The 13,195-nt window shown below is 38.4% G+C and overlaps 1 protein-coding gene across 13 annotated transcripts in view; it reads left to right on the forward strand.

Annotated features, from left to right (window-relative positions):
• Nucleotides 1-13,195, forward strand: part of CHURC1 (churchill domain containing 1) — a 27,575-nt gene continuing 14,380 nt past the window's right edge. For 3 of the 13 annotated variants that reach the window (XR_006699587.3, XM_045396578.3, XM_015453897.3), the window contains exons 1-3: nucleotides 1-382; nucleotides 8,995-9,130; nucleotides 11,342-11,415. Coding sequence is in view for 10 of the 13 variants with exons in the window: in XM_045396578.3 (XP_045252513.1) it covers nucleotides 230-382; nucleotides 8,995-9,130; nucleotides 11,342-11,415 (363 nt within the window). In the remaining 3 variants the exon portion in view is untranslated. The remainder of the gene's footprint in view (nucleotides 383-8,994; nucleotides 9,131-11,341; nucleotides 11,416-13,195) is intronic. The other 10 variants (XR_006699588.3, XM_045396579.3, XM_015453898.3 and 7 more) reach the window with 5 other exon arrangements.

Raw genomic sequence — 13,195 nt, forward strand, 5'->3', positions numbered from 1 at the left:
CCCGGAAGCGTTGGAGGGCGTTCCATGTTGACCTCGTCGCGATGTGTGGCGACTGTGTGGAGAAGGAATATCCCAACCGGGTGAGCGACTGGGCGCTCCCTTGGCCCGCGGCCGGCCCCCGAGGTGTCTCACACCCCAGGCTGGCCTTCCCAGATAGGCCGTTCGCGGGGCGGACTTGGCCGCACTGCCCGTCCCGGTGACCCGGTAGCGGTATTTAGGCACACGGGGGATGGCCTGTGGCGGTCAGCGCCTCTGGTCCCCGCCCTGGCGGCTGACCTCAGCTGTCGTGGCCGTTCTCTTGAGCTCCAGGGAGCAACAGAGGAACCCCACCACCGCCACAAACCCGGTCGACAACCGAGGGACTCCCTCACCCCCACTACCGGTATCATCCTTAAACTCGATTTGATGAAGTTCAATTTTCTTACCGAATTCTAGCGCTGGAGGGGACCTCTGAGGTCATGTATTCTAACACTTTTGCGGATGAAGAAACCAGTGCCCAGAGAGGGGAAATCACTTGCTGAAGTTTACATTCTGGATGAGAGCCAGGACTAGAATTTAGGTTTCCTGCCTGTTACTACCTTTTAAATCTCAGTTACTTTCAGGTTCAAAGCTTGTCTATTCTCATTTATTCAAGGCATCCTTGTTGAACATTTATATATGTGTAGTTAGATTACTTTGCTAGGCCAGAAAGGAATTATTTCTCCTCTCTTTGAGACAGGGTCCCACTGTTGCCCAGGCTGGTCTCAGATTCCTGGGATCAAACTATCCTCCCGCCTTGGCCTCCGAAAATGCTGGGATTAATGGCATGAGCCACCGCGCCCAGCTGGATTCTTTATTTCAGAGAAGAAATTAAAAGGCAGCTTTGGTGCTGCCTAACAGCTTACAGTTTTGGGAAGTATGTGACTAACAAAAATGAGTACCTCAGTTCAGAAATGCTATTCAAGTTTAGGGAAAGAGGAGGGCAATAGGAGATAGTGCTGTTCTCCCCTGAGAAAAGGTGGACATCATCTAAGGCTTGAAGGGCAGTTGTGATTAGGGTAGAAAAGAAGGTGAGGAGCTGGAGAATGGGGGACAATTACAGGAATGGAATTTGTGCATTGGTTGGGAGGGAGAAAATCTCTGTAGTTGCTTATGTCTTAGTATCTTATGGGTAATACTTAGGCTTTTGAGTAGCTTGTATAGCAGTATGAATTCTCATAGTACAACTACTTTGAAAAAACGGGTGAGCCTTATAAAACACAGAAATGACCCAGCGATTCCCATTCTAGAAAATGCATGTGTATATGCTTCTGAAGACCTATAAATAAGAGTGTTCATAACAGCATTATTTTTGTAGTAGATTGGAAAAGTAACTGTGATATATTCATTAGAATGGAACACCATTAATGAATGAGGAATGGAAATGAATGAAAGAGCAGTAGTTCTCTACCAGGAGTGATTTTTGCCTGTTAGACATTTGGCAATATCCGGAGACATTTTTTGGTTGTCAAAAGGTGAAGTACTACTGACTTCTAATGGGTGGTGCAAGGGATGCCCCTTAACATCCTGCAATACATGGGACAGCCACTACAACAAAGTGTCACTCCCAATGTCAATATAGTGCGGAGGTTGAGAAATCCTGAATTATAGTCATGAAACCAAACTAGAATTACCAGCAACCTGAAGTCTTACAAATAGTGTTGATGAAAGAACACATAAAGTATAATTCAAAAAGAAGCAAACCAAAATATATTATTTAAGGATGTACCTGGGTGGTAAAACCGTAAGGAAAGCGCACAATTACTGTTAAGTCGAGATAGTGGTTACTCCTAAGGGATTAGGGTGTGATCAAGAAGGGTCACATGAGAAAAAGTCTTCCGGGGTACAAGCAGTGTTTTATTTCTTGATTCGGGTGGTGGTTCTATAGATGTTCACTTTATAATTATTTCTTATTCTCTACATTTATGTTTCATGTACTTTACTGTGTACTCTTTCGTTTTTTTAAAGTTTAAAAAGATTTTTATGAAACCGGTAATAAACATGGGATATTATAGGACCATGAGGGAGAAGTTTGCAGTAGAGAATATTAAAGAGAGTAGGTTGGATTCTTAAGAGTGCAGTTATTGTAAAACTTAAAACTTAAAAGTCATATTGAGAAGTTTAGAGTTTACATGTTAGGCATTGGGCAACCATCAAAATTTTAGTAGAGAAATGATTCTGAAATCTGTTATTTAGGAAAATGAATTTTATGACTGAATGTTGAAATGGTGGAATAGAGGGTGTGTAAAGAGAGAACTCCACAGAGCGTTTCAGGAGCCATGGCAACAGTAGTGTAGGCATGAGATAATGAAGACCTTATTTCAAAGAAAGAATTAGGCCGGGCGCAGTGCTCACACCTATAATCCCAGTACTTTGGAAGGCCAAGGCAGGTGGATCGCTTGAGCCCAGGAATTTGGGACCAGTCTCAAACATGGCAAAACCCTGTCTCTACAAAAAAATACAAATAGGCTGGGCACATTGGCTCATGCCTGTAATCCCAGTACTTTGGAAGGCCAGGGCCGGCAGATCACCTGAGGTCAGGAGTTCGAGACCAGCTTGGCCAACATGGCGAAACCCTGTCTCTACTAAAAATATGAAAATTAGCTGGGTGTGGTGGCACACACCTGTAATCCAGCTACTTGGGAGGTTGAGACAGGAGAATCACTTGAACCCGGGAGGCAGAGGTTGCAGTGAGCCGAGATCACGCCACTGCACTCCACCCTGGGCGACAAGAGCAAAACTCTGTCTCCAAAAAAACACACACACACACAAAAATACCCCACAAGTATTAGCCAGGCATCGTGGCATGCACCTGTAGTCCTAGCTACTTGGAGGCTGAGGCAGGAGGTTGCAGTGAGCCATGATCATGCCACTGCACTCCAACCTGGGCAATAGAGCGAGACCCTGTTAAAAAGAAAAAAAAAAAAGAATTAACAAGATTCAACCAGTTTAATGTAGAAGAGAATAAGGGGAGACCTGTACATGATCACATGATCTCAGGGTTTTCAGTCTAGGCAACTGGGATGTTGGAAGTATCATTACAGAAATTGGAGGCATATGGGAAGAAAAAACAAAATTGGGGACAAATGGTCAAATTGTTATTAATATCATGCTTCACCTGAGGTTGAGAATATCTGAAGGGTCAAGTGAATATATAAGACTGCAGTTTGGGTACAGCTACATAGATAGACGAGTCAGTCAACAAAATAGGATTTGTTCTCTAAAGAAAAAAATTTAGAGAATCAAGGACTGAGCTCCAAAGACTAAATTAACTTCAGAAATGAAAATAAAGAAAGTATAAGGAAGAATAGTAGAAAAAGGGATTGAGGTGATTGGAAAACCAGGAGAGTGCCTTTCAAAGGCACTTTTCTCTGATTTTATTCTGTTCTAAAATAATTAAAAGACTGTCATGAAGAAGAATTAAACTTTTCTTTGGAATTTTAGAAGGCAGATTTAGAAATAATTCGTGGGTGGATGTTATGGGTCTTAGACTTTGAATCAGAATAAAGAACATTCTGACATTTCAAAATGGAATGAGTAACTCTTAAAGGAATTAAGCTCTCTTCCTATTGTTCAGTAGAGACTAACTGACCATTTGGAATGTCAAGGATCCTTCCAACTCTGGGGTTCTTTGAAGTCATGACCTATTTTTAAGTGCAGTAGGAGCAGAAGCCCACTGCTTTGGCTCAGCTTTGCAGAAGCTTAGCAAAGGGAAGGGTAATAAGATGGTGGGCCGGGCCTGGTGGCTCACGCCCATAATCCTAACACTTTGGGAAGCCAAGGCACAAGGATGGCTTGAACCAGGAGTTTGAGACCAGCCTGGGCAACATAGTGAGACCCCATCCTTACTAAAAATAAAAATTAAAAAACATTAGCCAGGCGTGGTGGTGTGTGTCTATAGTTCCACCTACTTGGGAAGAGGCTAAGGCAGGAGGATTCCCTCAACCCAGGAGTTCGAGGCTCCAGTGAGCTAAGATCACACCACTGTACTCAGGCCTGGGCAACAGAGCAAAACCCTGTCTACTTAAAACAAAAAAAAAAAAATCATTTGTTGGGAAGCTCTAAGTGTAGAATGAGTAAGTAATAGTTAATTATTTATCTTTGATTACATAAAGTTGTTTGGAGTTTTGTCATTTATTTTTACAGACTAGGAATATACAGTACTGAATTCTTAATGGGGCTCTGGCCTACTTGCTTATAATGTTAACACAGAATTTGAATTCAAACATGAGTCAAGTTGGAAATGAACCATACTAATGTTTTGAACCCAAATGTTTTTTAACTCAACTGCGAACCACATTTTTTTTTCCTTCAGGAAAGCATTTAGCAAACCGGTCGGAACTAAACTCTACTACATTTTCTAAAATTACTGAACAGGCACAAAATTGTAATAAAATATTTTTCATATCAAACTGGAAATGAAACTTCATATATTTTAATTTCAGCTTTAAATTTTGTTAGTAATGCAACAGGAATACAGAAATACATTATTAATCAGTGGGGAAAAATCAGCGTTAGTGATACGTTTAAGTTTAAAATTACATGTTTTATATTTGTCGTTTAAAACTAAGCTGCCAAATTTCATATACTCAAGTTGTTGCTTAGTAGATAACATTAAACCAGATTTAATTAAATGCTGAATAATATATAATTAGCAAAAGAGTTGTAAAATGTTACTCTGCATCTTAAAATTTATAGTTATATGTGCCTGTATTTAAAAAGTATACTCTTCAATCAATTACCTAACTTTCCACTTAAGCCAATGGAAAAACGGGCCGGGTATGGTGGCTCATGCCTGTAATCCCAGGACTTTCGGAGGCCGAGGCTTGCAGATCACTTGAGGTCAAGAGTTTGAGACCAGCCTGGCCAATATGGTGAAACCCGGTCTCTACCAAACAATGCAAAAATTAGCTTGGCATGGTTTTGTGCGCCTGTAATCCCAGCTACTTGGGAGGCTGAGGTGAGACAATCACTTGAACCCAGGAGGCAGAGGTTGCAGTGAGCCGAGATTGTGCCACAACACTCCAGCCTGGGTGACAGAGTGAGACCCTGCCTCAAAAAAAAAAAAAAAGGAAAGGAAAGAAAAAGACAATGGAAAAAAAGAGCAAACTGAACCCAAAGCAAGCAGAAGGAAGAAAATAATAAGGATCAGAGTAGAAAATACTGAGAGAATACAATAGAGAAAATCAATGAAATAAAAAGTTGGTTCTTTAATAAAAACCATATTTTCCATTTTTAAACATTCCTGGCAAAATATATACATTAGCAGAACTCCAAACAACTTTATGTAATCAAAGATAAATAATTAACTATTACTTATTCTATACCTGTAACTTGTATCATCTGAAATAATTTGCTGGAAAAAAATTAATCCAGTCTTTATCAGAATAATTAGAGCTTTCTCGTAAGATTTTATAACATACTCTCACATTAATTATCCTCATAGTTTTCAGCCATTTCTTCTTGCACACTTATATACCTTTACAAATCCTTAACCAGGATTTATCTGAATCAAATTTTCTAAGGGTACTTAACATGTCGACTTTTTTCCCTTTCTTCTTGAAGTTGTTATGGTCTACTGTTATTATTGTGGAATTGATTTGAATTGCATTCTTTTTCCACCTGTTATGGGAGCCAGAAAACCTTACCTGAATAATGTGTGCTTTAGTTTACTTTCCCAAATTTGGATGTTAGTAGTCTTGCCTTACCTAGTAAAAGAGCTACGCCTCACTGATGAAGGTTACTCTTGCTGCTTTCAAATGACCAGGGCTCTTAAAGAAAGTCCCATCCGCTTCTTATATACTGTACTTGTATTTTGCCATTTGAAGCATTTACTTCCCAGAGAACAGATACATAGATACTTCTCCTCCTTCAGTGTTTCCTTAGAGTCACATTCTGCCTACTTACACGGTCAGATTACAGCGGCTAGGCCACATTGTGCGAGGAACCTGTGTCTGGATGCAGTCCAGTTCAGAGTTATATTTATTTGAAATTGACATTTGGATCTTTTTAAAAACTGTTTTGCTTTCCTTAATTTTTTGGAGCCCTTGGCAGTCAGCTTTTATAGATTCAAGGGAGTCCCAATTCAAACTCCAGTAGACTTTTTTGTAAAGTGTGTAAACTGATGTTAAAATTTACATGAAACTGAAAAGAACCAAGAATAGCCAGTTTATAGGATGTAAACTACCTGATTTAAAGACTTACTATAAAACTGTAGTAATCAAGAGAGTTTGATATTAGTGGGAAGGTAGATATATATATCAAGGGAACAGAATAGTCAAAGCAGACCCACATATATGTGGTCATTGACTTTTTTCTACAAAAGCACCATTGTAATTCAGTGGGGGAAAAGATAGTCTTCAACAAATCTTGCCAAAACATTTGGAAATCCATATGGAACTAAATAAACCTTGATCGTTACCTCATATATAAAATTATTTCAAAATGGATTATAAACCTAAACCTATAAACTAAAACTGTAAAACTTCTAGAAAAAAACATAAGAAACTTTTTGCAACCCTGGGGTAAGCAGAGATGTCTTAGTAGAAAAGAAGAAAAGTAGAAGAGAAATTATAAAAGAAAAAATGATAAATTGGACTTTATGAAAATCAAAACTTGTTTGATCATCAGAAGAAACCATTAAAAAAGGCAAATCAGTGATGGAGAAAATATATTTGGGAAAAAAACTTGTGTCTAAGATATATAAAGGACGCTTATAACTCAAAATAAACAACCTAACTTTTTGAAAATGGGCAAAAGACTTGAATAGACACTCCATAAAAGAAGATACATGAATAAGCACCATGAAAAGATACTCAACATCATTAGCCATCAAGGAAACAAAAGTTGAAACTACAATGAGATACCACTTTACATCACTGGAAAGGCTAAAATAAAAAGCAATACCTAGTATTAATGTAGATATAGAGCAACTGGAACTACACGTTGCTGGCAAGAATGTAAACTGGAAAACCATGTGGCAGTTTCTTGTGAAGTTAAATATACCATGTTTTTACCATATTAGCAATTCCACTTCTACATATTTACCCGAGGGAAGGGAAGACATATGTCCATCCAAGACTTGCACATGAATCTCCATACTGCTTTATTCATAATAGCCCCGAATGGAAACAACCCAAATGTCTACCAAGAGCTGAATCCTACAGGGGATACTATTTGGCAATGAAAAGCAACAAACTACCAGTACCTAGAACAACAGGGATGATGAACATAGGCATTATATCGAGCAAGGGAAATTGGATGCAGGAGTATACTGATTCTGTTTATATAAAATTCTAGAACGTGCAAGACTGTGGAAATAGAAATCAGATCAGTGGGTGTCTGGGGTGGGATGGAGGTTAGAGATAGACTGAAAAGCACGAAGGAACTTTTTGGGTGGATAGAAATGTTTTATACCTTCACTAGGGTAGTGGTTACATGGGTATATACATTGGTTAAAAGTCATTAACCTATGTGTACCCTTAAAGTGTGTGAATTTTATTGTATGTAAATTGTACTTCTGTAGATTTTATTTAAAAAAAAAATCAAACCATTTGCTCTTAATAACTGGAAATGTATACTTTAATCCTAAGGCCCTTTTCCCTTTTAGTTGTTAAGGCAGTGCACCTGTGATTTAATAACTCTAAACTCTAATGTCTTGATTTTTCCCACCAGATTTAATCTCTAACTCATACATAGAAGGGAGAGATTCCTCCATGTATAGAAGGGAGAGATTAATTCTCCCACCAGAGTTCATCTCTTCCTCGGTACACGGAAGGGAGACATTCCTCAATACATAGAAGGGAGAGATTAATTCTGGTGCTTGGAATCCAGAAAGACTTCCTAGTGGCATTATTTATGGTGAATCTTAATTTTGCTGATGCTTCTTAAAATTCCTTGAAGATAGGAACGTATTTGGCTCATCTTTGAATCCTCTATTGTGCTTTGCACAATACCAGACATACAGATGCACTGGAGAAACGTTGATTAGAGTGATTTTTTGTCACATTACTTAAAAATACTATTACGTTTGTTGCTGAGAAATGGGATTGGACTAGATCATTTATAAAGTGACTTTTAATTCTTAACAAGTATTAGTAAGCCTTTAGCAAAGACTTGCTTTGGGTTGCGGACGGTGGTTCACAACTGTAATCCCAATACTTGAGAGGCTGAGGTGGGAAGATCGTTTGAGCCCAGGAGTTTGAGACCAGCCTGGGCAACATAGCAAGACCCCATCTAAATTACCAAAAAAAAAAAAAAAAAAAGTCTTCCCTTGAGCCAGGAGCATAAGTTATTTAGAATTTCTTTTTTAAAAACTTTTTTTGAAAATTTGTATAGTTTCTTAGTAAAGATGTAAAACCCGTTCTCTCTTAAATGCAGATGTGTCAGTCTTACGAAATGAAGAACTTAAGCTTCTGTTCCTCAGTCACGTGTATTCTTAAGGACTGACATCTATAGAGCTGGGAGTTTACTTTTGTTTGTTCGTTTTGTATTATGATCAAGGATCAAAACTATTTGAACAAACAACTAAACATCATAGTATGTAAGATCATCTTTATCATTGACTCAGTTTTTGTTTTGATTGAATTTAATTCTAGTTTTGGTATGCCTCGTTTAATATTGTTGGCTATTAAATTTTTCTAATTTTCTATTTTCTTATTTTATATTAAGGTTTCCTTAAGATGTTTCCAGATATCTATTTGCAGTTTGTTCTCCCTTTTCAACATATGGCAGTCCTCAGAGACTTAAGGGTCTAACACTGTGCTTTAGTTGCCCTTTTTTTTTTTTTTTTTTTTAACATGAGTAACATTCCTTTAGGAAAGCTGGTAATTTCAAAAATTATTTGGTATATGACCTAGAAGGAAATGCTGTCCATTTTTTCGTTTTGTTTTGCCTTTAGAGATTTCAAGTCTATTAATCATCTTACTAAAGATTTTGAAATGTAAAGAAATTAAATTCCTGTTTCTGATATTTTAGGGTAACACCTGCCTGGAGAATGGATCTTTTTTGCTGAACTTTACAGGCTGTGCAGTGTGCAGTAAGCGGGATTTTATGCTGATCACAAACAAATCCTTGAAAGAAGAAGATGGAGAAGAAATAGTTACCTATGATCGTAAGTAGACTTTTCTTTATTTTTTTAACCTAAGTGTGTTAGCAGGTGTCAGCTTTTGGAAGTTGATATGTTACGCAAAATATTCTGAGGCCTATTTCTTTATTGTATCGTGCACATAGTTACAAGTTAGGTTTTTTTTTTTTTTTTTTTTTTTTTTGAGACGGAGTCATGCTCTGTCGCCCAGGCTGGAGTGCAGTGGCCGGATCTCAGCTCACTGCAAGCTCCGCCTCCCGGGTTCACGCCATTCTCCTGCCTCAGCCTCCCAAGTAGCTGGGACTACAGGCGCCCGCCACTTCGCCCGGCTAGTTTTTTTGTATTTTTTAGTAGAGACGGGGTTTCACCGTGTTAGCCAGGATGGTCTCGATCTCCTGACCTCGTGATCCGCCCGTCTCGGCCTCCCAAAGTGCTGGGATTACAGGCTTGAGCCACCGCGCCCGGCCTACAAGTTAGGTTTTTAAGAGGAAAATGTCATTAACACCTCATTTATCTGGGATCATCAAAGAGTCTATGTAAATGACTTTTGCAGATAACTAGAGCTTATGATTCAGACACTGAATTTTTTTGTTTATCAAATTATTTTTTAGGGACATACTTTTAAAAGCTTTATGCTGCGTTAACAAGGTATATTTTTTATTAATTGTTATTATTGTGACCTTAGGGTCATCCATGTGAGTTTTCACTTTCTGCTACAGTATAATACCATGATATCCTCCAACAGCTATTAAAGTATTTAGGGCTACTTGTCCCTATACTAAATGACTTCCGGAATGCAGTGTTTTTTTTAGTCTTGTTTCTGCTCAGAATGTCTAGCTTTTTTTTCCTCCAGTGTCACTGTCAGTCTGTTGTTCCTTTTGCAGCTAAATAATAAGCTGCCTTCATATCCTTCTCCTCGTCCTCAATATTGGGAAACCAAATAAACTGTGTATAAAAAAAATTAATTCTGAGGTTAGCACTAAGGATTTCTGTAAGTTAAGTATGTGTATACGTCAGTGCCCAGATATTGTGAGAAGTATTTAACTGTTCACATTCCCTTTTTGCTTGTCTCCTGGTTCTTGGGTACCGTCTGAACACATGAGGAATAAATGTACAGTTAATGGTATTTTGACAGAGGAGTTTGAAAGACACCAAGCCTTTAGAATGGAGTCAGATAATAATAAATGTTCTAAGCTAGAAGAATCTTTTTCTTTCTTTTTAGCGTATGTTTTCTTTAAGCTGTATTTCATTCCAGGCAATAGGGCATAGTGGTTTAAGAGCAAGGGCCCTGGAGCTAGGCTGTTTGGGTTTGAATTCTAGTTCCACTACATCCTGGCTCAGTCCTCTTCCTAGTTACTTAACTGAAGTATGCCTTTGTTTGCTTATCTCTAAAAAGGTGGTAATGATAATATCTACCTTATTGAGTTTTTTAGAAGATTAAATATTTAAAATAGTAAGCACTCAATAAATCATTGTTTTTACTAGATTATTTTGTTACCATTAAATTCACTTGAATGCCCAGCTTTGGTTTTTATTTATGATTGGATATAGTAGCACAGTTTATATTATTCATGATAATGAAAGCTTTTACATAGTTAAATAGGTACAGCTGGGATGGGCGTGGTGGCTCACGCCTATAATCCTGGCACTTTGGGAGGCTCCGGAGGGAGGATCACTTGAGCCCAGGGGTTCAAGACCAGCCTGGTCAACATAGTGAGAACTCACATCTACAAAAACTCAAAAAAATTAGCTGAGTGTATTGGCGCATGTCTTGAGCCCCTCTCGGGCTCAAGTTATTCTCCCAGCTACTCAGGAGGCTGATTTGGGAGGATAACTTGAGATTGGGAGGTTGAAACTGCAGTGAGGCATGATCGTGCCACTACACTTCAGCCTGGGCAGCACAGTAAGACTCAGCCTCAAAAAAAAAAAAAAAAAATTGATCTAGCTAGTTTAAAAATACACTTAAATATCTTTTAACTGATTCTCTTAAAGAACTTTTGGTGGAAATTAGTAAAAGCATATTAAGTCTCTGAGCTCAGACTCTTAATTATGTAGTGTTGCTATGTGGCATATTCTGAATTTTTTAAAAATCAAGGTAGATATTATAATGGATTTCCTCTTGTGTTAAATATGACAGACTTAAGATTCTCTTTAAATAATATGCTGAGAATAGAAATTTTAATAGAAATTTTAAGAAACTCTCTAAGACTTAATTACATAAGTCTTTCTTTGTTTTAGCAGATTTGTGTAAGAATTGTCATCATGTAATAGCCAGACATGAGTATACATTCAGTATCATGGATGAATTTCAGGTAAATATAAATATGGGTGTGTTGTGGGGAGGTTAGGGCAATAACAAAAGTGCCCTTGAGAATCTAAACACAGTTTTCATAAGTGAAGTGCAAAGTGTTAGCATATATTAAAGGAGACTATGGTTTTTGTTTTTTTTGTTTTTTTTTTTTTTTTGAGATGGTGTCTTGCTATGTTGCCCAGGCTGGTCTTGAACTCCTGGGCTCAAGCAATCCTCCCACCTCGGCCTCCAAAGTATTGGAATTACAGGCATGAGCCACTGTGCCCAGCCCCATGCTTTTCTTATATCTGTGCAAGTTGAGAGAGAGACTTTAGATGTGGGTGCATTTGTGCAAACCTGACTTCACGAGAGTCACAAATCAACATGTGTAGTTTACAAATGGTATCTCAGCCCTGTCATTTTTGTTTATAACGAATAGTAGCACATTCTGGCTTCTTCTGAGGTTACCATTGTGCTTCTTTTTTTCTGCCCAGTTATGTGACTGTGCAGTTGTGGGCTTTTAAGTGGTGGCCTGTCCACTGCCACCATACTTGCCCAGCATGGAAATTGTGATAAGGAGGTTATCTTTGTTTTCCCAAGTTGGCATGTAGAGTTGAACAACTCTGCAGTCTCATCTGTGGTAAGACATTATAATATTATTAAGTAAAATTACAAGCTGTGTGTATCAAAGTTGGAGGAGAAATACTGAACCACTGTGAAGCTGGAGATTAAGAGATTTATCATAAGGATTAATCCTTACACAATTGTGAGAGCATGTGAAGAATTCTCTGGAAGGTTGGTATAGGCCTGAAGTTGCTGAAGATTCACAGGTCTGATGATCAGAAAGAAAAGCTGAGCAGTGTGGGAGAGCCAGGGACAAACTGAAACCTGCCTCTGTCCCTCACTGCCTGTTTTCAAGCCTTCAAGTTGAGTTACTTATTTTGTGTGAACTACGTATTTGTCCATAGGATATAAATATCAGGCTAGGGCTTTTAACAGCCAAGAGAATTTTTTCAATTCCCTTCACATTTGGATAGTACTTAATTAGGAAAATAATAATAGTCTTCCATAGAAGAATCATAAGATAGTAAAACCCCTCTTATTCCTTATTTTAGCATTGAAGAAACTGCTTAGTCACCTGTCAGAGTCTGGTCTGATGTGTTGTGGTTAATCTAAAATAACATCTTGACTATATTTCTTCAGCATCCAAAAATTAGGCCTCAGGAAATATTTATATGATATGTGTAACTTAGGGCAAAATTGACATCTTAGTGAGTAAGTAGTGGCCACATAGGGGGATGAGCACCTCCTGGGCTTAAAGAAACAGTTCTGTTCTTTTATGGGAGGAAAGGAGTGCTTATAGCTATTTTCAAGAAGCTCCTGAAACTCACATGAGTTATGTACAGCTCCCGAATGAATATTGAGGTTGCCTGTTTATGTCCTAACCAAGCCATTGTAAATTAGCTAGACCAAAGTCTAGCTGATTTTTCCTTTATGGCTGAATGCAGCCATTTTCAAAGCTGCCCTAGAAATTACTCTGGGACAAGAAGAAGGTAAAGGAAGGTGGCTTGTCACGATGTGAGAAACTATGAAATGGTGGTGAAAATGATTCTAAAACTAGACTCTCTACTCCCAGTCTACTCCTCCCCAACATCTACTTCCCCACCCACCCCCCAACTCATATTCCATACTCTACCATCAGATTAATTTTCTTAAAATGATGTTTTCAAAGCTGGGCACGGTGGTGTGTGCCTATAGTTTGAGATACTCAAAAGGCTGAGGCAGGAGAATCTCTTGAGGCC

The sequence above is a fragment of the Macaca fascicularis genome, chromosome 7 (assembly GCF_037993035.2).
Source record: "Macaca fascicularis isolate 582-1 chromosome 7, T2T-MFA8v1.1".
Classification (NCBI taxonomy): Eukaryota; Metazoa; Chordata; class Mammalia; order Primates; family Cercopithecidae; genus Macaca; species Macaca fascicularis.